At 44.4% G+C, this 25,332-nt stretch overlaps 1 protein-coding gene across 1 annotated transcript in view; it reads left to right on the forward strand.

Moving 5' to 3' along the window:
- Window positions 1-25,332, forward strand: part of Anxa3 (annexin A3) — a 49,465-nt gene that overhangs the window by 11,486 nt on the left and 12,647 nt on the right. The window contains exons 2-8 of the mRNA XM_051170264.1: window positions 2,539-2,626; window positions 8,025-8,119; window positions 11,644-11,757; window positions 15,215-15,305; window positions 19,409-19,488; window positions 23,973-24,029; window positions 24,368-24,461. Of these exons, the coding sequence (XP_051026221.1) occupies window positions 2,539-2,626; window positions 8,025-8,119; window positions 11,644-11,757; window positions 15,215-15,305; window positions 19,409-19,488; window positions 23,973-24,029; window positions 24,368-24,461 (619 nt within the window). The remainder of the gene's footprint in view (window positions 1-2,538; window positions 2,627-8,024; window positions 8,120-11,643; window positions 11,758-15,214; window positions 15,306-19,408; window positions 19,489-23,972; window positions 24,030-24,367; window positions 24,462-25,332) is intronic.

Genomic DNA, 25,332 nt, shown 5'->3' on the forward strand with positions numbered 1-25,332 from the left:
TATTTTGTTCACATGGAGGGGGCTTTAAGCCCAGGTGCCTTCCTTATCAGCAGCATTCTGTTGAACAAGCCATTCCTCTGAGCTTGACACTACCATGTTCTGTCATGTTCTGTTATTTTTAACTATGTGTAGGGGTGTGTGTCAGCATGTGGGTGTGTGGATGCAACTGCAGGTGTCTGTTGAGGCCAGTGGCATTTGAGCCCCTGGAATTAGAATTACAGATATTTGTGAGTCACCTGATTTGTGCAGTGGGAATTAAACTTGGGTCTTCTGGAAGAGCAAGTGCTCTTAACTGCTGAGCTGTCTCTCCAACTCCTTCAAATCTACCTCATTAAGATCGCTGAGGAAATCTTAGCTGTTTAAAGGGTCTTTTGTTCATTATCTAGCATGTAGTGATAAGCATGATAAGTCTGGTTACTTATTTTACAGTGAGTGAGTTTTTATAAATCGTATAAATCCTGCTAGATGGCCTGGATAACCAAGTCTTACCAACTAAATCCTATAATATTGTTCATTTAAGTAACTAAAACACTTTTCAATATTTCACTATAATTCTACTTCAGAATTTCCATGTTCTGGACCGGGGCTTTGGCTCAGTGGTGAAGCACTCAGTTGCCGTATATGAGGCCCCGGTGTTTGATTCCCACACAGCAAAATACACAACTAAATAAAAAAATCAGATGCCCATGGCTTGTTTCAAGGTGGCAGGTGTGCATGTCTGCTGGGGAGGGGGAGGGACCCTTTCACTATATACGTTGCACCACCCACTTGTCTTTCACCAGGAAGCATTGCTTGATGAGATAGAACTTTTATCCTCATCTAATTTTGTACGTTGGAATTTTAAGAAATTTTGATTTGTAGGTGGTAGAGAGCAGGGCAGAGGTGCCCTGAACCTTTGTAAGACCAGAACATTCGGATCCAGAGGAGCTAGGTGGGTAAGGGAATCCCAGAGCCCAGAGTGGGCAAGTGGACCGTAATGAAATGAAGCCAATTGTCTCTGCCGGTTTATAAAGCTTATTAAGCCTTGAAGAAAGAAAATTCTCCGGAGATTATGTTCAAGTGACTAACTAGACCGCCTTTACTGTCCTTAGATCTGGCACATTCTAACTTGTTGGTTTTAAATTTTTTTATTTGGAGTACTTTAAACAATGTTTGACAACATTGAAACAGACTGTTCCATCTGATCTATTGAATCAGCAGGCTCTTGTTTCTGCTGTGCCAGTACATTAATTTTCCATTCACTTTAATGTGACAAGATAATGCCCTTTCATGAAAATATTAAACACTTTAGAAGAGCATAAATGTGACCATATTAGCTCATAACAACACGGTCAATACCATTCAGTGAGAGGGTAGAAAGCCCTGGTTAAAAAAAACATGTCAAATGTTACTACTGTTAGCATAGGTTTTTATTTAAAAGGTCAGGATATACTATATAAGCACATGTTGGCTTTCAGTTTTTTTTTTCAACGTCCTTTTGGCTGTCGTGTAGTTGCTCTTCAGCAATTTTAGAATATTTTATTCTTTTTGCAGTATGGTCTTTCCCAGTTTACTGTCACGTTTCTAATTTATGTGCTTAAAATTAGTAATGTGACTATTTAGAACATTTCTGTGCTATTCTTGAGGCTCCATGACGTCAGTGGAGTTCTCAGAGAGAGTCTGTGAGCCACAATCACATACCCACTGAGAAGAAAGAGCGTAAAGGCTGACGATCTCAATTGCCATTTTATTTATTAATTCTTTAGAGTAGGGTTCCCCAAGGACAGTGGTCAACATTAATTAAGACCTCCCAGACCATAGCTGCTTCTGTGCGAGATGTGTGATACGGAGCTTACTTAGAATCCTCAGCGGGAAATACGGTGGATGAAGAAAATTTAAGTTTTCGTGTGGTTTGTATGGAAGTACTTTAAGGCCTGTACTTTTCAGAGTCACTGGTGTTGAAACAGCTCATTACCCTGGGGAAGCAATGTCTTCTATGTGCAGTTTGTCACACAGAAGAAAAGAGGCACCCGGGAGGCCTCTTGCTACACGTAGTTGAAGTGTTTACCGTGTCTAGGGATGGGAGACGCTTTCACTATGCCAGGAACGACAAGCCAGGCCGCCACAGGTCTCTCACATGCACATGCACATTGGGGGCTGAAGAGATGGCTCAGCAGTTCAGAGCGTTTGATGCTCTTCCAGAGGACCTGGCAGGGTTCTGGTTGGTGTCTCTAACAACTTGGAAAGCATTTGCTCCAGGTACTTAGTACGCAACGACAAAGCCATTGGGATCATCCCAGAACTGTGGCGGCACAATACGTCTGCTAGGATGCACTGGACACGCTGTCTGTGGGCTGTGTTCACGCCTGGTTTTCCTGGTGACAAAAAGAGTTTTGTAGTCACACACCGAGCCTCTGAGGGCAGTGGATTTTTTTTTTTACACATAAGTACTTTTACATAATTTCAACAATGACCATGTGAGATCAGCATTCGGTTGCATATATGTAAATATAATATAAATAAAAGTGTGGTTTTGAACTAGTGGAACTTTCTTTCTAGGTCGGACCTCGAGGAACCATAAAAGATTATCCAGGCTTTAGCCCATCTGTGGATGCTGACGCTATTCGGAAAGCAATCCGAGGAATCGGTGAGTGACACTTTGCAATCAGTGTTAACTCAAGCCAGGAATGGTCTCCGTCTAAAAACCCAGTTGGCCCATTTTTGGATCCTGAATTAGAGAAGTTGTCAGGAGATATTTTACAGCGTGAGGCTAGGAAGACAGGCGTGGGAGCCGAGGTTTAGTGACTAAAGCATTCGTAACGTTTACTTAATTAAAATGTACCGCCACCACAGCCCCGTCAAACGGTTATCACCATCATAACCACAAATTATTACAGACATGGTGCCTGGCCAGTCTTCTTAGGTTTGACTTCACCCCATTATCTGGAGAAAAATCACCTTTCTAAATTAGATTTTACACTTGTGGATCTTCGATACCACGGCTACATACATATGTATACACTGCTTTCTATAGTTTCAAGCAGTTAACTGGAGACGCGCACTATACATCCTCTTGCCATTTGTTTTTATCTCTTAACATAATGTTTCTGAGATTTATTCATGCTGATATGTTTAGCTCTAGGTCATTAATTTTAATTGCATAGTAGTCTATTGTATATTATATCATAAACTGGGGATGTTGATGAAACATTCAAATTGCCTATAATTCTTTTCTATTGCGGTGTAAAAGTCCTTGGTGAACATTCCTGCTTAGACTTCATTGTGCACATTTGCTAGTGTTTCTCCAGGACATGACAAGAGTTGTGATTGCTGGGTGGAAATTGCCAGAATGCTTATTTTTAAATTAACTAGAAATCTTGCCAAACGTTCTCCAAAATGATTATAAAGCTGAGTAGTGCTCTTGGGCCTGTGAGACGGCTTAGGAAGGGGAATACTTGCTATTGACACAAGCCCAGTGTCCTGAGTCTGATCCTCAGAAAGTAGAGTTGAAGTTATGACTCCACAAAGCTGACCTCTAAACCTCACATGCGCACATGCGTGCCGTGGTGCCTCATCATACAGCCAGTAATAACAGCAACAGAATTAGCAGCATCAACAATAATGATAACAATAATTAATGATAACAACAATAGCGACAACAACAGTAATAATACATAGTTTTCCTTCTACGATGCATGAGACTTTCTCTTGATCCATATTCCATACTGTGATTGACACTAAGTACACAAGTACCATTCAGTTTTCCCAATGACTACGTCTAAAATTGTATCAATTTCCCCTGTCTCTTTTTCCCATCCCTAAACACAGATGTAATTAAACATCATTCTTTTTCTTCTTGTTTCCTCTTTCGTGTATGACTTCTTTACGTAGTTTAGCCCCTTTCGGTTGCATTCCTTTCATGGTTGGCAAGAGAGTTTTTGCTGCTACTGATACCTGATTATAAAGTTTTCCAAGTAAGATCTCAAGGCATGAAAACATCCTCCTCCCCCTCCTAATCCGTGCCACACACATCCCCAAAGTATCGTGTTGATGTCTATTTCATCCAGTTTTAAAATTAGCAAAACCAAGCTTAGTAATATTTTTTTCCTAGGATTCATGCCTACTGTACCTTTTTAGTTCCAAAGCCATAAAGCTATTCTGCGTTTTCCTTCCAGGTTTAGAAGTTTTGCTTTTTCACTTGATCATCAGTCTCCAAGGGATTGATATTTGTGAGGGGCATTTAGAGATAGCTGATTTCATTTTATCTCAAGAGGATATTTAATGACCTCAGCACGTTTCTTTTTAGCTTTTATCCTTAGTGAATTTCACATCATGCCAATTCCATTTATCTCCCCATCCTCCCAAATCCGCCCTCCTGCCTTGCAGCCTCCCCTCCCCCAAAAGAAAAGAAAAGAAAACAAACCATTTCGTTGTGGAAGCTGTGATGTGTCTTGATGCATCACACAGTGCACTCTTTTGTCTGAACAGCTTTACCTACAAATGTTCATTTCACTTAGTCACTGGTCTGGTTCAAGGCCTCTGGCTTCTGCTACACCGTCAATACTGGATCCTTACAGGGACTCTTTTCAATATCCTGTTGTTTCTCTGTGTCATGGAGATCCTGCAGCTTTGGATCTGTAGGACCAGCCCCTTCACTGGCTCCAGCAGTTCATAAATGGGGTAGATGTCGGGGTGAGGCAAGTCAAAGCCCTGGATCTGGGCTGGGGTGGTGGCTGAGTTGGTCAGCCTGCCAGCTCTCCTGTGCCCATGCCTTTGGGGGCCAGCTTGGTAACATTGCCAGCTGAATTTTTTTGGAGGTAGGGGGAGTCTTTCCCTTCCAGTGTGAATTTTAGGACAAGTTGTGTAGTTCTGTGAAATATGCTATTAAGATTTTATGTCAGCATTATTTTGTCTTATATAAAACAATCTGAGGGTTTGTTTTTTTTTTGTTTTTTTGTTTTTTTTTTTTTTTGGTTTTTCGAGACAGGGTTTCTCTGTGTAGCCTTGGCTGTCCTGGACTCACTTTGTAGACCAGACTGGCCTCGAACTCACAGCGATTCGCCTGCCTCTGCCTCCCGAGTGCTGGGATTAAAGGCGTGCGCCACTACGCCTGGCTGAGTTTTTTTTTTTCTAATGAAAGTATCCTTTCACTTATCTTTTAGATGTTTTGGTTAATATTTTAATAGGTTTCTTTTAAATTTTTTATATATATTTTTTGGTTAAAATTTAATTACATCACTTTCCCACTTCCCTTTCCTCCCTCTAGCTCTTTCTACAGTCCCAGTCTTTCAAACTGAAAGCCTCTTCTTCCACTCTCATTGTGTGTGTGTGTGTGTGTGTGTGTGTGTGTGTGTGTGTGTGTGTGTCTGTGTCTGAGTGTGCACATATAAATATAACCTGCTGAGCCCCTTTGGGTTGTTTGTGTGAATATGTTTTCACAGCCGAACACTTTGTACTGGACAGCCAATTAGGGGCCTCCTCCCACGGAGAGGCTAACTCCCAACCTCTCAGTCATCCTCAGTTGCCTGTAGTTCCTTGGCCAGGGGTGTGACCCTGTGTGGTTGTCACATTCACTTATCTATTTTATTGCCTTTTCCTACTGGTATTCACAGACTGTCCCATAAGATTTGTGTCAAACTGAGTGAATTTTACTAAGCTCTGTATCTTGTTGTGGCATTGCTTATCTCGTCATTACTTTTGTTTGTTGTTTGGTTGTTTGTTTTCTGCATTTGGGTGTGCAGGCCCACAGTGAGGAGAAGCTTTCTTCTGTGAGCACCACCTCTGACAGGCTCTGTCTGCAGCCAACAGTTCTGGTGGCATTTGCATCAGGAGCATGTTGTGTGCAGTTTCCAAACCATGACGAGACGAGTCGGTAGCTCCGCATGTTTGGGGTCTGGTCTCTGATGCATTAGAAGGATGAGAAATGAAAACAGTGACATAAGGTATCAGAGCTAAGGGGCTTAAACTTCATTAATAGTGGAAGTTAATGAGAGCCATGAGGCTTTTAGCCCGAGAGGTGATGCGATCAGGCTTTATTTTGTAAGTTATCTTAGGGTTGGAAAGACGATTTGGCAATTAAGAGTGCTTGCTGCTCATCCAGGAGACCTGAACTTACTTCCCAGCACCCACAGGAAGTGATCTGATGCCCTCTTCTGGCCTCTGTGGATAGATACCTGCACACACGGAGAGTAGAAAACCATATAAATTATGTAGGTGTAAAAAAAAATAAGAATAAACTAGCAAAGGACATGAAGAGCAGAGACGAGCACTACAGTATAGGGAACAAGAAAAGAAAGGAAGAGAGAACAGGTCCTAGAAAAATTTTTGAGACAAGGTAGCACGTGTCTCAGGTCGTTGGCCCTGAGCTCACTATGTATGGAACTTTGAATTTCTGATCCTCCTGCCTCTACGTCTCGAGGGCTGGGATTACAGGACTGGGCATCTGGTTGATGGGCTTCTGGCATGCTGAGCATCCTACTGAGCCTCATCCCCACATCCCCAGCCCCAGGTCTCAGGATGGTGGTGGTGATGATGATGACGACGATGATAATTATAGCTATATCCATAGGCCTTTCATTGATGAGAGAACAGAGTGAAAACAAGCCAGAGATGATCTGGAGAGGCACATTTATAGGTGTTCAGTGCTCACTGACACTGACGCTGTTACAACGCCAAGCTGGTAACCAGACTCACAGGGCAAGTAGGCTGCAGTCTAAACTCTGTTGACTGTAGAAAAAACTACAAGACTGATGGCAAGCTGGGCAGCGGCCTCCATTGGGAGGCCAACAGGTGGCCAAGCACATAGGTTCTTTGCGCTCCACTGATACAGACTACAGGGCAGTCACCTGCATGTAGACGGGGTGTATGGGTTTTATTACCTCAGCACAAAGAAACCTGGCCTCGAATGCCAGCTGACTTTCCCATCCATTCTGGCCCTGTATACCCAAGGCTAGCAAGCTACATCACTGCTTCGCAACCAACCCAGTACAGTCCTCTTTGGCCGATGAAATAGACGTAGCTTCTCATAGTTGGCATAATACTCTCACTATCAGAAATTAGTGGTGTGGAGGACACTCTCAGGCAAGTCCTTGTCTTATCTTCTATTTACAAACATACGTGTGTGAAATGCATCCAAGAGTTATGAGTCAGACACGGAAATCTGTGTTAGGCAGACTTCATATTGCTGTGGTAAAATACCTGTGATGGGTGAGACTGATTTTGGATCATCGTTTCCAGAGGGTTTGATCTGTGGTATTTGAATCAGTTCATCAATCAGGGCCTGTGGTGAGGCTGAGCAGCATGTGGCAGACTACCTAGCTCAGGGCAGACAAGAAGCAAGGGTGGAGGGGGAGGGGGGAGGGAGAATAACCTTTAAAAGAATGTTCCTAATCACCTACAGACTCTAGGCCCCAGCCCTGAGAGGTCTGCCATTTTCTGAAATGACGCCATCAGCTGGGGACTAACGTAGTCAACACATGAATGAAGGGGATACACTTCATCTTCAAACTACAACAAAATGCATGTTTGGGATGAGAGACTCGATGTGTCACTTAGAAGCTCTGTCATTTGACAAATGCAACAGCTCTCCACGTGTTGATGTCTTCACCTTTAGGGCAGCTTTATCTATCCACAGTCCAGGGACCCTGCAACTCTCAGCTCTAACGAGGACTAAAAAAGGCACCTTATATATAGTAGGTTCTCAGTGAGTCTTCGTGTCTGCCTCCCAGAGGGTAGAAGGTTTGAAGTCAGCTAAAGTTATATAAGAGAATCATTCACCCTCCTGAGGGGGAAACCACTGACTGCGGTTTTTAGTTTTCCATCCCTCAAATCGCTCAAATAAACTTCTTTTTCAAAATCAAAATCAAACAACAAACAAACAAACAACCCGCAAACACACAGATTCTAAGCCCCACAAGAAGCTGGAAACTAAAAGTTAAGACTCTTTACTGTCTACGCTTGTTTCGAGGCCACTGGTCACGTTACTCTGTTGTTCGAAACAGATGTGGAGAATCCTTGGTTCATAAAATAACTTTGGTGTCATTCAGGAACTGATGAGAAAACCCTCATCAACATTCTGACGGAGCGGTCAAACGCGCAGCGGCAGCGGATTGTCACGGAGTATCAAGCGACATATGACCAGGTACCATCCATATGACGGGATAGACAGGGACAGCCACCCCTGCCCACGGTCTTCCTCCAAGCTCTGTTCACAGACCTTTGGTTTCAGACTGAGTGTGGCAGAAGATGCCCTATGCATTCACTCAAGACCTAGGACTCTTAAATCTTGGTTTTTGTCTTCACTATCTCCATGGTGTAGGGACCTCTGTTTCTTCACTGTGGAATGAAGAATTGCACTTTAAAGCCTTGGTTCTCAACCTGTGGGTGGCAATCCCTCTGGGATCAAATGATCTCAAGGGGTTGCATATCAGATACTTACACTCAAGTTTGTAACAATAACAAACTTACAGTGATGAAGGAGCAATGAAAATAATTTTATGGTTGGGGTCAGCACAACATGAGGGGTCACGGCATCAGTAAGATTGAGAGGCACTGTTTTAGAGCAACGGGTGCAAGCTATGAGTGAGTCCTCTCCCCATAGGACACTGGGCATGAAGGGTCACTTACCCTTTCTTTTTTTGAGACAGGGTCTCGTGCAGCAGGGACTTGTCTGGAACTCAAAAAGTAGCTGAAGGTTATCTTGAACGTCTGATCCTCTGGTGTCCAACTCCCAGGTGCTAGGATTATAGCCAGAAGCCACTCAGCCTAGGTTATGTGGCACTGGGGATCAAACGCAGGTCTTTGTGTCCCTGGCCTGAATAGAGACATTTTTGATGACCCCAAGTCAGACTGGGTTTGAAGGGTGCTTCTACCTTCTAGTGTGTAGAGGTTAGAGACACTGTTAACCATTACGTAACGTAAAGAACAGCATTCCCAACAAAGAAGCATCTGGCATCTGGCCAAATATCTGAGAAAGGCACCTTAGGTCATTTTTAATTTCACTTTTAATTTTTGTTTGTTTGTTTGTTTTTGAGACATGCTTTCTCTGTGTAACCTTGACTGTCCTGGAACTCTCTTTGTAGACCAGGCTGGCCTCAAACTCACAGTGATCCACCTCCCCTCTGCCTCCCGAGTACTGGCATTAAAGGCGTGAGCCACCACACCTAGCTTCACTTTTAATTTTAAAATAGTCATGTAAGTAGAGGCTCAATAAACCCAGTATATGAAAACCTACTACGTATCAGAAAATAACTACATGAGAAGAAGACTGCCATTGACACACAATTTGTTTGTCATCCATTCGTTGAACAGTGCTCTCTGCCAGAGACTGGGGATTCTCTGGTATGAGGGGCAGTTCCTCCCTGTGGAGGTAGCCTCGCCTCCTGTTAGAAACACAAAGAGTAAGTAAGTTCAGGCATTGCAAGTGCGATAGACATGAAAATGGGATGACACGGTGGAAGGTACCCAATGACTGGCTCCCTTAACAGGGTGAGGGAATGGTGTCAGCTGGGTGCCGCTGCCTCATTGGCAGCTAGGACAATCGGTGCTGTGTTCTGATCTGCTTGGTCTGCAGAGGGGAAAACGAAGGTCCTGGGCAGAAGCCAGCTGAAAGTGTGGGAGAGATAGAACTCAGAACCCCAATATAGCAGGAGTGTGGAATTGATAGGGCAGGGTTGGGGGTAGCTGTGTAATGTTGGAGTTAAAAAAAAAAAAAAAATCAGGTACTACTATGTTTCTCAGCCTAGCTCAAATGATCCTCCCACCTTAGGCTCCCAAGTAGCTAGAAATACATAGGTGTATCTCAGCACACCTGACCTCTAAACATTTTTATTTGCGGATTGTGAGATTTTTGCCATGTCGCCAGCCTGGTCTTGAGCTCCTGTATTCAAGTGACCCTACCCCCACCTCAGCATCTCTCCCACCCAGTGCATGCTAGGCTTAGCAGCAGCTCCATGTCAGCGGTTCTCAACCTGTGGGTCGCAGCCCCTTGAGCAAACCTCCGTCTCCAAAAACATTTACAGTATGTTTCTTAACAGTAGCAAAATTACAGCTGTGAAGTCGCCACAAGAATAATTTTATGGCTAGGGGTGGGGGGTCACCACAACAGGAGGAACTGTGTTAAAAGGTCGCAGCATTAGGGAGGTTGAGAACCAAGTGCGCTATATGTTCGTGAAAAAAAGATTTTATTTCTATAATAGGGAGCCATTGCAAGTATGTAAGCAGGGGAGTAATATAGTCTGATTTTTAGTAATAAAAGATTATTTGGGTGCCTTGAGGTTTAGCTTAATTGCAGAGCACTTGCTCCGCTTTCTGTTCCATCCCTAGGACCACAAAGAAGATGGGAAACCTGTCAGGGTTGTTGTGGATCACAAAGGGTGGGAAGGAAGGAGTACAGACAGGGAGCAGTCAGAACATTGACCATCAGAGTCAGCTCAGACATCACCCCCGCCCCAAGGCTGTTCGTCAGCCCCCCAGGCACTACAACTCCTTTCTCAGACACCCTCTACATCACCTCAATATATACAGTGAAATTGACTTTTATCTTTGAATACTTCTAATTTCTTACTAGGGTAAACATTCATCATAGGCACAAGCATTATATTGTGGCTACCTTTAAACACCTAGTGTGGATTGGACACCCTTAAACGTGTTGAAATGGATGAACGCCAAGCATCTGGGGTAAAGCCTCATGTGAAGGTTGGGGACCTGGGTGGCCCATCAGCCTTTGGGAGCACTGTAAAACATGAGGGAGGAGTCACTGGGAGGGAATGAGAGCATGTGAAAAAGATTTCTTTGACGTTGCGGTGAGGACAGGTGGTGACAGAATTCAGCATTTAAAGAGGGAAAAAAAAACCTGTTGCAGTTAAAGCGGAGAGGGCAGTACCTGGCTTCATCTCATGACCCCACTGTGTCCCCTAGTTGGGGCGGGGGTTGGCCTGTGTCATCAACACTGCCTGAGAGGCTGCCAACATCTCTGCCGGGCCTGAAAAAGAAGCTGTTCCATATCGCTCCTTTGAATATTGAAAATAGAAACCACGTCCCTGCCGTTAGGTGGGAGAGACAGACTTCTGTGGAAACGGTGCCAGAGGATGCTGGGGTGCTGCTTGGAATGCCTCAGGATCCATTAAAGGAGACTGACCCGCCTCTTGCCTTCCCCTTTCTTTTCGGAGGCCAGTGGGGGTCTCCGAATTGCAAGGCACTGAAGGACAGAGCGTTTAGCAGCCAGACCATCTCCCTTCCTCCCTTACCGAACCCAGGCACTGAGAGCATCCATGACCTAGGAAATGCATTCATTGTACCTTCCTACTTACCAGTTATTGTTTTAGTTGTGCACATCTGCAGGTAAGGCGAGATGATTTGGCACCGATTGTGCGCCGATGTGTGATGAGCAGGGTTCTTAGCGGAGTGGCATTTTTAATGTACAGTCCCCAAATCTGGTGCACTTGTAAAGCTTCCTTTGGGCTTTGCGGAATTCTGTGTAAGGCTGAACACTGTGGAAACATTATAGTGTGAAGATTAGGGTCCACTGGGATATTCCCAGCATTCCTGCTGTTCCCTACGGATGAGTTTGCTTTCGTCTGACTTTATTTCTCTTTCCCTAGGCGGCAGTTGAGGGAGAGAAAAGAAACATCTCATGATTTCTCCTCCTTGGGGTTTTTATTTTAGAAGCTGAAAGATGACTTGAAGGGTGACCTCTCTGGCCACTTTGAGCATGTCATGGTGGCTCTTGTGACTGCACCTGCCGTGTTTGATGCAAAGCAACTGAAGAAATCCATGAAGGTACAAGCCTTAAACAAGTGACGCTCCCCAGATGTCACCGTCATCACAGTTGGTGGGCTTGGATGCCATTTTTATTGTGCTCTTTAAAGAGCAGGGTGATCTGGGGAGCTCTGTGCAACCTGGAACCAAAATGTCCCTGGGCTGCAATGATGGTCTCATTTTCTTTGTTTTGTTTTTACTAAATATACATTTCAGGTAGAGGCAAGATGGAGGCCGATATCTCCCCCCATGGCTACCGCTTGGCAGCAGCCACCTGCATCTCTTGGTTACACTATATCAGTACCTTAAGCAGGTCCCTTCATCTCCGTTTCTGCTTCTCCTATTCTCTGTGGGGTGGCCAAAATTGCTTTTATAAAAATGTTTTAAAGTGAAGTGATGTGATTCACCTCCCTAAATCTCCAGTGAGCACTTAAATGCCAGACTCCTTATTACTTTCATCATCCAACAGAGTCGGGTCCATGTCTGTCTATGTCTTAAAAACAAAAACAAAAACAAAACAAAACGGAAAAACCTCTTCCATCCAGCATTCCCCAGAGAAATGGAGCCATTAGCCAGAACATGTATATTAAGAAATTTACTGTAAGGGACTGGATATGCATTGTGAGTCTGGGTGGTCAGGGAAGACTGGAGCCCTCAGTAGTCTCCGAAGCTGCTCCCCACAAGCACAGTGTCTTCTTCAGGCTAGCCTTGCCACAGGCACAGTATTCTCTCCTGGGCAGCCCAGGCTTTGCTCTTAGGGCCTTTCAGCAGAATTAATCAGCCCCAATCAAAACGCACAGTATCTGGTGTCTCCCCCTGAAAATCAGTTGATAATGGACTTTAATTATTCATAAAATTCCTTCACAGCAACACATAGATTAGCTAGCCAGGGCCTGTAGCCTGACCAAACTGACACATAAAACTGACTGTCACATTCCTCTCTCGTGCCCGTTCACGAGAGGGTGCTTGCTTTGCTGGCCTCTTCTCTGTTTTCTTGAGCGTTGTGAGCGTCCTCGTTTTTCAGCCCTTGTCCCTAATGTTTCCCCTGGATGCTTTTCCTCAGACATTACATATTAATTTACTCAACGTTATTGTTATTTGTCTTTTGTCTGATTTTCCTTTGTGTTTACGATGACTTTTATCCCCGTGCTAGAAGTGAGTTTGGTTTTCTCTAGGATGCCTTTTTCTTCTGCTCAGCCTCCTCTTCTGGCGCAGGAACAGTTTGCTCACTTTCAGTGAGGATCCTGTCATTGCAGGGTGGCTCAGGTATAAGCTACCCTGACCCTGTGAACTCTGGTAGTGGGGTGGGGGTGGGGGTGGGAACAGCAAGCAGGGGAAGCGTCTGGCTGCTTTGTTCTGCTGAATATGCCAAATGATCGGAGCAGTGACACTTAAAATCTGAGTCTCAGCGTCCGCTCTGTCCTTTCAAGCGTGAGTAGCAAAATCTCAGCATTCCTTTCGGGCCACTGACCTTGTATCTCATGCCATTTCTTCCTGGACATGCCTATCTCAGTTCCAACACTGTAGCAATGGACTGGTTCCCTTTAAAACAAAACAAAACAAACAAGCAAAAAGCAAACTAAGATGTCACTGTGTAGCCCAGGTGGCCTTTAACTCATATCCTCCTGCTTAACTTTCCAACTGTTGGAGTCACAAGCATTCAGCCACAGCATCTACACGTCACTTTTGTAAATCAGTATCTTCCAGATACTTAGCAGGGAGATGTGCACCCTGATGGCCCAGGCAATTTGACAGGTAGTCTTTAAGATTTGGACCTCTTTCTTCATTTCTATGATTTTGTGGTATTTTCTGGAGTGAGTAAACAGTGAACTCCTTTTATGGATTACCACAAGGGCCACTTAGAGAAAGAAACAATTTTATTTTAAAATTTCTCTTATTGCTCTCTAAAATGTTCTCTTCTTTTTTAAATGCACATTTCTCTGTCCTTTTGGTTTTCCATGTAACTAAGATATGAGTCTTCATCACGCTAGGAAACCTGACTAGTTATAGTCTCTATTTTCTTATCCTACATCAGAGTCTGAAATAAAATAAGTGCTTCACAGACTTACAGAGAAGTGAAGGAAAAAGGGGGGGGGGTCCATGTTTGAACATAGGCTAGACTCTGGCCTCCAGGTTTTTTTTTTCCTTTCTTCTGGAACGGGTATGGACATCTGAGAAGCAGTTGGCCAGATGGAAGGCGATATACAGGAGATTTTTCTGTGAGAAATGCCTCTGAAGAACAAAGCAGATAAAAAACGTGAGCCTTAAGGCTGCGCTGAGAGTGTAACCCCTGAGGAGGAACCGCGAAGCACACGGCACATTGATGAGAAAGTGTAGCAGGCCGTGATAGCATAGGATGGAGTCCCATGCTGCGCAGAAACAGCCAAGCTCCGTACCTGACCTCACCAGGAGCAACCTGGAGACAGAAGCTCCTCATCAGGAACTCTAGGGCTGACCCAAATGTGTGACAGTTGGAGGTGTTAGCAAGTAACACCCTTTGTACCAGATAGACTCAAAGTGAAATGTGAGCAGTGTATATCACTGGCTTCCACACGGGAAGAGCTTAGCAGGTGTGAGTCTTATGATCTGGTTTACCCATAAGTTTTGAGGGGAAATGTTCCCTTGGTTTATGGAGAAATGTACACAAAATGACTCCAGACCAAGAATGGTGACAGTCCCATTATCAAGGGCCCTTCCATCTTAGCTTCTCCCATCTTAGGCCCTGTCTGAAGCTGGCAACCACAGTCAAAAGCTAAGGAGGGCTTTACAGCCTCTCTGTAAGGATGCCTCTTGTACTTGCCTGTGATTATCCTGCCTGTATCCCATTGGCTGGAATTTAGTGGCACAGATGGCTTCAGTGGCAGGCATCGTGGCTGCCACTGAATCTGTTTGTAAGTTTCCTTGGCTTTATTTGATCAAGTTCTACTGCAAATAGCTTCACAGGGTGCCTCTGTGACCTTGAAATAAATGAGGCAAGCCGCGCTCCAAGCCAGCAAGGCCCACGACAACATTTACTGATGATTTGAAAACCTCTGTGTATGAGAAGGCTGGGGCCTGCTGACCAACCCTTCCCTGAGGTGCAAGGATGGATGCATTCAAAATTGCTGCAGAAGCCATTTCCAAACAGAGTGCTACATCAGCTTGCTGGGCTAATCCTGTTACGCCATCACTTCCGATCTTTAACGACCTGGGTTTTTTTCCCTTACACGCTTCCTTCCTAGAATTATCTGACTTACGTTCACACTAGAGGAGGGCACTTTCATGAAAAAACACGATGGCAGTTTAACTCCAGATGACATGTGTTTTTAATTCTAAAATGCATGGAAAAATCAGAAAACTGCTGTAGAGCAATATGAGATCTTACATTGATTTACTCCTAGCTGTTCTTTCATCTGTACAAAGATATTAAGACTGAAAAGCATGAAATTAAGGGTTTTTTTTTAAGTACTCTAAAAATAAGATATTTTTCCCTTGTTAGGGCACAGGCACAGATGAAGATGCCCTGATTGAAATCTTAGCAACCAGGACAAGCCGGCAGATGAAGGAGATCTCACAGGCCTATTACACGGGTAACTTTGGTTTCTCTTCTTGCCTTTTCCACTGGTCACATGCGTGTGAGCCAGGTTACTTCTCCCAGCATCTTTCTTATCATAAGCATCTTGAGAAGGCAAGAGATGAGGAAATAAAAACACATCCTAACATGGACTGTGCATTTGCAGGGCGAGTTAGGATATGACCTGCCACATAGCAATGCTGTTAACATCTTGCATTTGTAGCAGCATTGCTTCTAAGGACTCTGCCCTCAGCAATCACTTAGCTGAATCAACCATTTTCATCAACTGTAAGAGTCTCCAATCGTTGTGTATTCCTACTATAAGTTAAAAACCACTCAGATTCATGATTTTGGGTGTGGGAAATTTGGGAAGCCATTAGATTCATGATTTTGGGTATGGGAAATTTGGCAAGCCATTTTGAGGAAGTGCTGGATATTTAGGTTTGATATAGCTGGCCCATGTCCTAAAAGTCTGTTAGCTCTGCATTAAAAATTAGGAAGTTGCCACAGTGTAATTTGGACTCTGCTTCACACGCTCAGATGTTCCCAGGCCACACATACGAATTGCCTTCAAACCCAGGGTTCTCATGGCCCTTTCAGGTTAGATAGCTCCTTAGAAGGCTTTCAGAATTATAGAAAGTGCAATACTCCTAAGGCCAGGTTTGTTACAAAGGAAGTGAATCATGGCCCTCCAGATGACAAGCCACATAGATGTCTGAGAGTCTCCAATATGGAACTTCGACCCTCCTGGCTGACACACTGATGAGTGTATCACCACAGGGCATGCTCACTTGAACATTGATAGCCATTGGTTTTTATCAGGGCTTCTTACTCAGATGAGATTGAGTAAATCGTTGTCCCTATAGCTGAGCTCAGCCCGTAGCCTGCCCTCAGAGATTGGGATGACTATGTCGTGTGACTCAGAGCTTCACCTTCTAATCATAGGGCTGGTCTTCCTAATCTTGTTGCTCTCTCTCTCTATTCTTGGTCATCTTATTAGTAAAACTCAAAAGAATACCAAGAATAAGAGACTTAATTACCAGAAAAAGAGTTCAAGGATTTGTCCCAAGAACCAAGGACCAAATACACAACAGCCCACAAAGCTCTCTAGGTACCTCCATGTTTTCTAAACTTGTGTTTCTAAGAGGCCCACTTTTTCTGTAAAAAGCCCACAGGAAGGGGAATCCTGGGCCCCAGATGGGAATTAGAAAGGTTATTTTGAGAAATTCTCATTAAATGATAGATGCCTAAATAAGAGGTGACTAATTTGTTACTGATGCACTAATTAGGGTCCAGTCAGAAAAACACAAACAATACCAGGTATTTTAACAGAGAGAGTTTAATAGAGATAACTACATCAATCCTTTTGGAAAGTGGAGGGGAAAAACACAAAATGGAAAATGGAGGGAAATACTCCAAATACCTCCCAAGTTAAGGACTCTGTGGCCCAGAAGCTGGAGTTATCTAAGACTGTGAGTTTGGGAGGAGACAACCACCTGTCAGGTGTTGGGGCCCCCAGGAACTCAGAAGACAAGCTTGAGGAAGGGTTCAGATGTCTAGGAGGAGAACCCCACTTGTCTGGAGCCAGTCCCTGCAGAGGCCATGCTGCCCTTCAGGGTACAGCAAAGGCAGGTAGGCAGCATACATTTCTTTCCTCTCCCTGCCCACTGGTCTCCCTTCACTCCCAGCTGTTAGGGAAACTTAGCAGGAAGCATAGGGATTTGAGGTAGATGAGAGAACTGGTTAATAATAGGCAGAAGTGGGTACATAACTAGTGTTTCTAATACTTGATAAGGTTTTGGGCTTGCTAGATGACGTCAGTGGGTAAAGGCACATTCCTCTAAGCCCAACTCCAGGGACTCACATAGCGGAAGAAAACTTACTCCAAAACTTGTCCTCTGACCACCACACATGGACTGTGGCACATGTGCGCACACACACACACACACACACACACACACACACATGAATGCAATAAGGGGTATAAAGTTATTGTGGCCTCCTATAGGACTCCAGTACAATGTGAAATGGTGACCCATGCATAAGAATCTATCAAATCAGGCCATCAACTTGGCCTTCATATAAAAGCAACAAGTTGTCCGTTTATGTAGTGACTCGATAATCTAAATAAACAGCTGAGAGCTAGGCTTTTCCCAGCATTCTAAAGTTACCGCTGTAGGGAAGAGTGCCAACTCAGGGGTCATGAACCCTTAAGTCCTAGTTCAGGCTCCTCCCACTGCAGCCACATCCTCATTCTCCTTCCATGTTATGTTTCAAAACGCACGGGGCACTTGTCGGCCGTATTGGAGTCATTTTTGTTTGTTTGTTTGTTTGTTTTTTGTTTTTGCCTATTTCCTTTTCACTGTAACTACTGGTACCCATTGGTTGTACATCTTAGTGAGTCTCATTGTCGTGTTTTCATACACTCGTGTGTTGGGCAGCCATCATGGCCACACTTGCTGCTTCTACTATGTTCATTTTCATTTTTTAATTGTCCAACTTCCTGCAAAGTATGTGATGAAGGAGGAAGGCAGGGGAGACTGCCTCACATGAGTAGTTAGTCTTATCTAGATAAGTCTAAAAATTACAAAATACGTCTGACTTGTTTTTAAACCAAAATTCCCTCTCTAACTGGAATGTAGGGTGGGACAACAATATTATGACTGGTAGGCATAAATTATCACCATTAAGATAAATAATTTATGTCTCTAATGGCTTTTATTTGTATGAATTTCTTTGAAAATGATCGGTTTCATTAAATTTCAATCTATTAAGTTTTGCTGAGGAAATTTTTTGCTGTTACGTATCCAGTGACTTTCTATAATTGTCTTCTACTGATTTAAAGATAGTTATTCATGTGGAAAGTTTATATGGTGTTATTGAAAATGTTGTCGATCGGATTCATATTGCCACCTGGTGTCACTTCCATCCAGATCAGCGTTAGCAGCAAGGGACTCATTACTCCACAGAAGCAGAGCAGACATTTTAAGTTGTAGGCAAGGCGGAAAATGTTGTTTGGTAGCAGTGCTCTTGCCGAACATGCACAACAAGACCCTGGGCTCAACCTCTAACACTATAAAAAAGAAAAAGAAAAATCAAAGCTGGAGAAATGACTCAGAGTTAAAGAAAAATTGCAGCTCATGCAAGCAACCCAGACTCAGTCCCCAGCACCAACATGGTGGATCACAACAATGTAACTTCAGTTCCGGGGTTCAGGGCAGCTCTGACCCTGATTCTGACTTGTGTGAGCACCAGGCGTGCACACCATGTATCTACATGCATGCAGGTAAAATACTCATACACATAAAAGAAAATAAACAAATCTTTTAAAAGGAGAATGAAAGTAAAAGTGGGCACAGTTTACCATTTGCCATGTGTCTACTGTATACAAAAATATGTAAATACAAAGCTGGCATTGGTTAAGCAAAAATAGTATTTGGGGAGATGGCTTTCTTAATTTTTGAGCAATATTAATTAATGTAGTCTAAGAGTATTTCTTAAAGTGAAGCTTAGATTCAATAAAACTAAACAACAGTGGCTTGCTCATAATCGATGCTGAATTCTGTTATATGTAGAGGTTGGGAGAGTGGCAATTCTAGGCTGGTATGGTAGTTTCTGAAAACTTCCGGTGACTCGGGCCCCCACCCTTCATACTGATGGACAGCTGCCTAAGGCTTGGGCCTCAGCCCACATAGAGGCAGAATTAAAGAAGTAAAGGGCAACGCTCGTCCCTCTGGGTAGATTTTCCAGCAACATCACCCATGCCTGCCTAAGTGTGATGGAGAACCAAGTGACTGGGCTGCACCTAGCAGAAAGGGCCCTGGGAGCACAGCTTCAGGCTACCTGAATGACCTCTGCTCACGGTTAGGGCTCTGTTCATGTGAAGGAAGAATAAACGTGTAAGCCTGAAGGCCAACTAACAGACTCCTGCCCCGGCTCTTCTTTGGAGCCACTGTCAGATAAAACGAAGCACAGTCTGGCCCAGAACCTTCCTCTCGTTTGCCCCCACCGCACACTGGCAGAGCACCAGGAAGTCAACACAGAGGAGAGTAGGGCCCTGAGCTCTGTAGTCCTCTGCTTCAGCTCCTCAGCACTCAGTTTCACCTTATCTGGTTTCAGCATATAAGAAGAGCCTCGGCGATGACATCAGCTCCGAAACGTCAGGAGACTTCCGGAAAGCTCTGCTGACTTTGGCAGATGTAAGGTTTTATTTCTTTGGGTTTTTTTTTTATTAATTTATTGATATTACATCTAGGTTGTTAGCCCTTCCCCTGTTTCCTCCCATTCCTCCCTCCATGCCACTTCCCCCCTTCTCCCCTTCCCTATGTCTGTGATTGAGGGAGACCTCCTTCCCCTATATATGCTCTTAGAATATCAAGTCTGAGAAACACTTAAAGAAATGCTCGTCCTCGTTAGTCATCAGAGAAATGCAAATCAAAGTGACACTGAGATTCCATCTTACACCCATCAGAATGGCTAAGATCAAAAACTCAAATGATACCGTATGTTGGCGAGGATGTGGAGAGAGAGGAACACTCCTTCATTGCTGGTGGGAATGCAAACTAGTACAACCACTTTGGAAAGCTATCTGACACTTTCTCAGAAAAATGGGAATAGGGCTTCTTCAAGACCCAGCTATCCCACTCCTTGGAATATACCCAGAAAATGCCCTACCATACAACAGGGACATATGCTCAACCATGTTCATAGCTGCTTTATACATAATAGCCAGAACATGGAAACAGCCTAAGTGTCCCTCAGTAGAAGAATGGACTAAGAAACAGTGATGCATTTACACTATGGAATACTACTCAGCTATTAAAAACAAGGAATTCCTGAAATGTGTGGACAAATGGATTGATCTAGAAATTATCATAATGAGTGAGTTCACCCAGAAGCAAAAAGAGACAAACGGTATATACTCACTTATATCAAAACACTAGTCCAAGGGATACGTCCCATGAAAAACTTTACTTACCAAGAAAGTGGGTCAGAGGACAGGACATCCTATTGAGACTTTAGGCGAGAGTAGTATGGAAGAATGGGGAAATAGTAGGACCCACAGAGGACCTACAAGAAGAACTTTATGACAGGCAGATCTGGGTCCTGGGGTCCTCCTGAAACTAAGGCACCAGCCAAGGAGAATATAGGCAGTAAACTTCGAACCCCTACCACGACCTAGCCGATGAACAGGATATTCTCCACCGTTGAGTGGAGAGAGATCTGACTCTCACATGAACTCTGGTGCCCCTTTTCTGACCATGTCCCCTGGATGGGGAGACCTGGCGGCACTCAGAGGAAGGATAGCAAGTTACCAAGAAGAGACTCGATATTCTAAGGTTTTATTTTTTATTATTTGCCTCCCCTCCGTGGCCCCCCACCCCTGCCCTGCCCCAATAAGCCTCATGCTCAGAAATCATTTTCCGGGGACTTAGCAAAACCTAAGACAGTGAGGTTTTCATTTTCCTGTGAAACGATTTGTTCTCGTTGCATTTGCCTAACATGGTGATGTAACCACAACAAAAAGGCTTGGTTTGGCTCAGATCAGTCTATGGATTATAAATGTCTCCATTGAGAGTCATGGCGTGCTGCTCTGATATGCCACCCACATAAGCTCAGAACTGTTCATTTGGGGCATGTTTACATGTTTAGGACACAGAGTTCTTCTGGGTTTCAAAGAAAAGTTATTTTGTTAAAATTAAGTGAGAAAAAGACATAGAAGGATTCGCCTCAGAGCTGCGTAGTAAATTCAGGGGAAATGTATCTGTTTCAGGCCTTTGTCCCTCTTTCCTTGGAAAAGACATTACGTGAGCAAATGAGGCCACTGCTTGCGTTGCCTGGAAAGTTTATGATTTTATTAATAAATTCAGGAGGCCAGTCACAGTGCTGCAGCACTGGGTGCCTCGCGACAACTGTGGCACCCAGGGTCCAATCCCAGGAACCCACAGAAAAGTGGTGAGAGAGACTCACCTCCCTAAAGTCATCCTTTGGCCTCCACACTTGCACTGTGGTGCTCCCACACACACACACACACACACACACACACACACACACACACACTACTAAATAATATGCATTTTTTTAAAAAGATGCTAAAGTCAGGGCTAGAGAAATGGGTCAGCAGTTAAGAGTACTGCTGGCTGTTCTTCAGAGGACTGGGGTTAGAAGGAGTCTCACACTCACAGGTTGGCTCACAATCACCTGTAACTCCAGTCCCAGGGGATCCTGTTCTCTCTTCAGGCATGTGTGTATATGCACCAGACATGCCCTGTGCATAAACACACATGCACGCTAAGTACCCATACACCTAGAAAACAAGATGGCAAAGTCAAGGATGAGACATAGTCACAGGCTTGTATAAGAGAGGATATGATTAAAGCCCCGCCCCCAGCCCCCCTCCCCCACCCCTCCAGCCCCCCCCATCCCTCCCCTCACTGATGGGGCTGATTTACACAGCTCCTGGTGTGTGAGAAAATCCCAAGTGGCTCAGCATGACGCCTGAAGCAGGGCTTGCCAAAACGAGGCACAGCGCTGCTTGGATATAGCTTCAGGTGCTTTAACTTCCTAAAACCTCAGGAAGGCGGAATCCACAAAGCGGCAGCGGCAGGCAGATTGGCGCTCGAAGGCTGGTTTCGGAGCAAGCAGTTGGGCCCGCCTGCTGCTGAATGGCTTTGTGTACCTGAACAAGTTACTTTAAGCTTTCTCGGGAATTCCTGGTCATACCCGGGAACCACACTTTAGGCGGCTATTAACCCCTTAGGTGTTGTAAAGATTAGAAGAGAGTAAGTGAGGCTGCCGGGAAATGGATCAGTACATTAGGGTTTACTCAAGCGTTCTATGGATTTTAACAAATACACGAACGCGCCTACCGTCACACTTTTCCGTGCAGAATGGTTCTACTTCTCCAAGAAGCCTGTCTTCCGCCTATTCGTATTGCCCTTTTCCCTTCCCACAGAAGCCACCCCTATTTTTTCTGCTTCTCGTTTGGCTCTTGTAAAGTGTTCGGTAGTTGAAGTCAACCCCCCCATCCCCACCCCATGCATTCTTTTCAGACCGGCTTCCAGCGCTCAGGCATACGCTGTTCTGTGTGGTTTGGAGACTGACCTATGGTAGCTGTGCTTTACGTTTTTTGAATGAGTGAGTTTCTTAAGGATACAGCAAGCCAAAATAAAAGAATAATCGAAAGTAGCAGCAGAAGGATAGAAAAAAAAAATGCTCAAATTGGGCACTCACGCAGCAGATACTCACTGGAGTGTCCCGATTGGGAGAATAACAGATGGTAACATTGGTAACATCAAACAAAGACCCAACAAATGGGGATAGTCAGTTGGGACAGCCAACCAGAGCTCTGGAATGAGGATCCTGGGCGGGTCTTAGTGTTGGTGTGGCTTTCCAGGTCAAAGAACAATCGGTGAGTTGGCACAGAAAGAGAGCATCATCAAATCACCAGCACAAATGACACGAATACCCTGCTCAGTCACGCCAGAAAAAGTTCCTGGCATGGCAGAATATTCTCTGTACAGTGAGCTTTGCCTTCTCTTTCTAACTGTAGACATCGTAATATTATGGGATAAGCGATAGTCGCCCTCGGAGAATGTTTACTTCTTAGCTATTCTCCAGGACAAGATGTTTTAGCACCCTCAGCTGCTTGCTGTTTTTCCCTGTCCACAAACAGAGTCAGGGGACCAGTCTGACCCAGGACAGGGACATCCAGAGGACACTTGACATAAACATGCTAGAACTGAACTTGGAGGGGCTGTCCTGTTTCCAGAGACAACTAACTCCTCAGTGGTCTCAAAAGGCACATGTCACTTTACCAACATAGTAACTATTGCATATGCCTGTAAGGTTTCTTCATAGACACACACACACACACATACACACACACACACACACACACACACACACACACACTTAACTGGCCAGCTTGTGTCTATTTTTACTGAATAATATTTTGTTGAATAAACTGTGTATCAGTTGAAGGGCATCTTGGTTGCCATCAAGTTTTGTCGATTATAAATAAAACATCAGTTAGATATTGATGGGCAAGTATTGTATGGACATGTGTCCATCTTGCTTAGATAAATGTCGAGGATCATACTGTAAGACTATACCCAGCAATGTAAGAAACTGCTGCATGGTCCCTGAAAGTGCACGCATCATTTCACATCCCCACTAGCAATGCCCGTAGAATTGCTATTGTTTCTGGTCTTTCCCAGTTTTTGGTGTTGCCAATGGTTTTTGAGCTTAATCATAATTTACAGGGACATGAAAACATCTTTCTCTATGTTTCCTTGCTATCTATACATCTTCTTTGGTGAGATGTCTCCTTGGATTATTTACTCTCTTTAATTGGGTTGTTTATCATCTTCTTACTGAGCCTCAAAGGTTCTTTATATTTTTTTTTATCATTTATCTCTTATCAGATATGTTTTATAAATATTTTTTGTCTGTTCCTTGCCTTTTCATTCTAACACCTTTGAGTTTCCAGAGGAGGTTGAGGACCTGGTTAGTGTGCCCTGCTACATTGACTAGCCAATGGCTGAGACAAACCTAGAGGAAGGAGTGCATGATTTTCCTCTGCTACGTGGAGTGCATGGAAAAATCTACCAAGAGGAACTGCTGGGTGGAGCACTGTGTCCTTAAAGGATTGACATTGTTTTTATCATCTCTACTGGTTTAGGGTAGAAGAGATGAAAGTCTAAAAGTGGATGAACATCTGGCCAAAAAAGATGCCCAGGTCAGTAACAGCCAGAGGAACAGCTCTTTTATCCCTACCCCCACCCCCCCAAGCCTGTCCTCTCCTGTCTTGTCTGAGGCAAAGCCTGGAGACCAATGTCACCCAGCCCCAGCCTCTGCCTCCCACTGTGGTGTTGATTATCCACCATTGCAAGTGCCAGGTCCTACATTTGACCTTCAAGTTTGAAGTCTTCTACAAGTGAAAGGTGTAGATGACAGATGATTTTATTGGCTGCTAAGATCAAGTAAAACTCCCATCCTCCTGTCCTGTTCCCTCGAGTAGAGAAAAAATTGCCTTGGTGATGGATGACACATGGGGCTTCTTCCATTTGTCAACAGGTCCTCTATGATGCCGGCGAGAACAAATGGGGCACAGATGAAGACAAGTTCACTGAGATCCTGTGCCTGCGGAGCTTCCCTCAGCTGAAACTAAGTATGACTCCGTCATTCTGGCTCTGGGTTGTTTTGCAAAATGTCTTTGCAGTTTATTGTAGAAGCACCTTGGGAAACCAATTGGAGAGGTGTCGTTTTTTACCTCAGGGCAGTCCTGACATTCTTTTTCGTCTGGTCCTGAAGACTGAGTAGGCCTTCTGCCCTGTGGGTGGCAATAGGTGGGGATGGGGTAGATGGTTGGGCAATCCTGCAGCGAGCAGAAGATGGTTACCAGACTTTAGGCTTCTACTCTACCTCTCCTGGTTTGTCACCTTCTAGAATAGCCATGCACTGACAAGGACTTTCATTGATTTAATGGTGATGAACAATGGCTTTTTTTTTCTGATGGGAAAGGAAATGGGAGTGGAAGGACAACCCCGCTGCTCTTCTCAGACCAGTGACTGAGGCCCACCCAGTCTCTCCCTCATGTGTCTCCCAAGTGAGCTGTTCCAGAAACACCCAGAGCCCCATTTAGAGTGACCATATTCTGACAGTGGCTGCCAGGTGCCAGTTTAGAAAGCCACTGCAGTGCAGGGCTAAGCTCACTCTGAGCTGAGGAAACAGAAGGGCCTTGCTGTGACTTTTAGTTCAGAAATTGCACTTCTTTAACTCGGACAGTGATTTTGGTGCCACGATTGTGCCCTATGATGGTGGGTTTACTGAGGTCTTTGTTTGAAAACAAAGGTAGGGGGACCCCTGTATGTCTTTGCAAATTTTCTTGCTTTCCAAATGCGTTGGCTGGACAGGTGTGGCGGCCCATGCCTTTAATCCTAACAAAGGCAAGAGATATCTTCAAGTCCAGGGCCACCTAAGGCATCAAACAGGAGACTTCCATCTCAAAATGGGGGGGGGGGGAACAGCAACAAAAACCT

Source organism: Acomys russatus, chromosome 28 (genome assembly GCF_903995435.1).
Source record: "Acomys russatus chromosome 28, mAcoRus1.1, whole genome shotgun sequence".
Classification (NCBI taxonomy): Eukaryota; Metazoa; Chordata; class Mammalia; order Rodentia; family Muridae; genus Acomys; species Acomys russatus.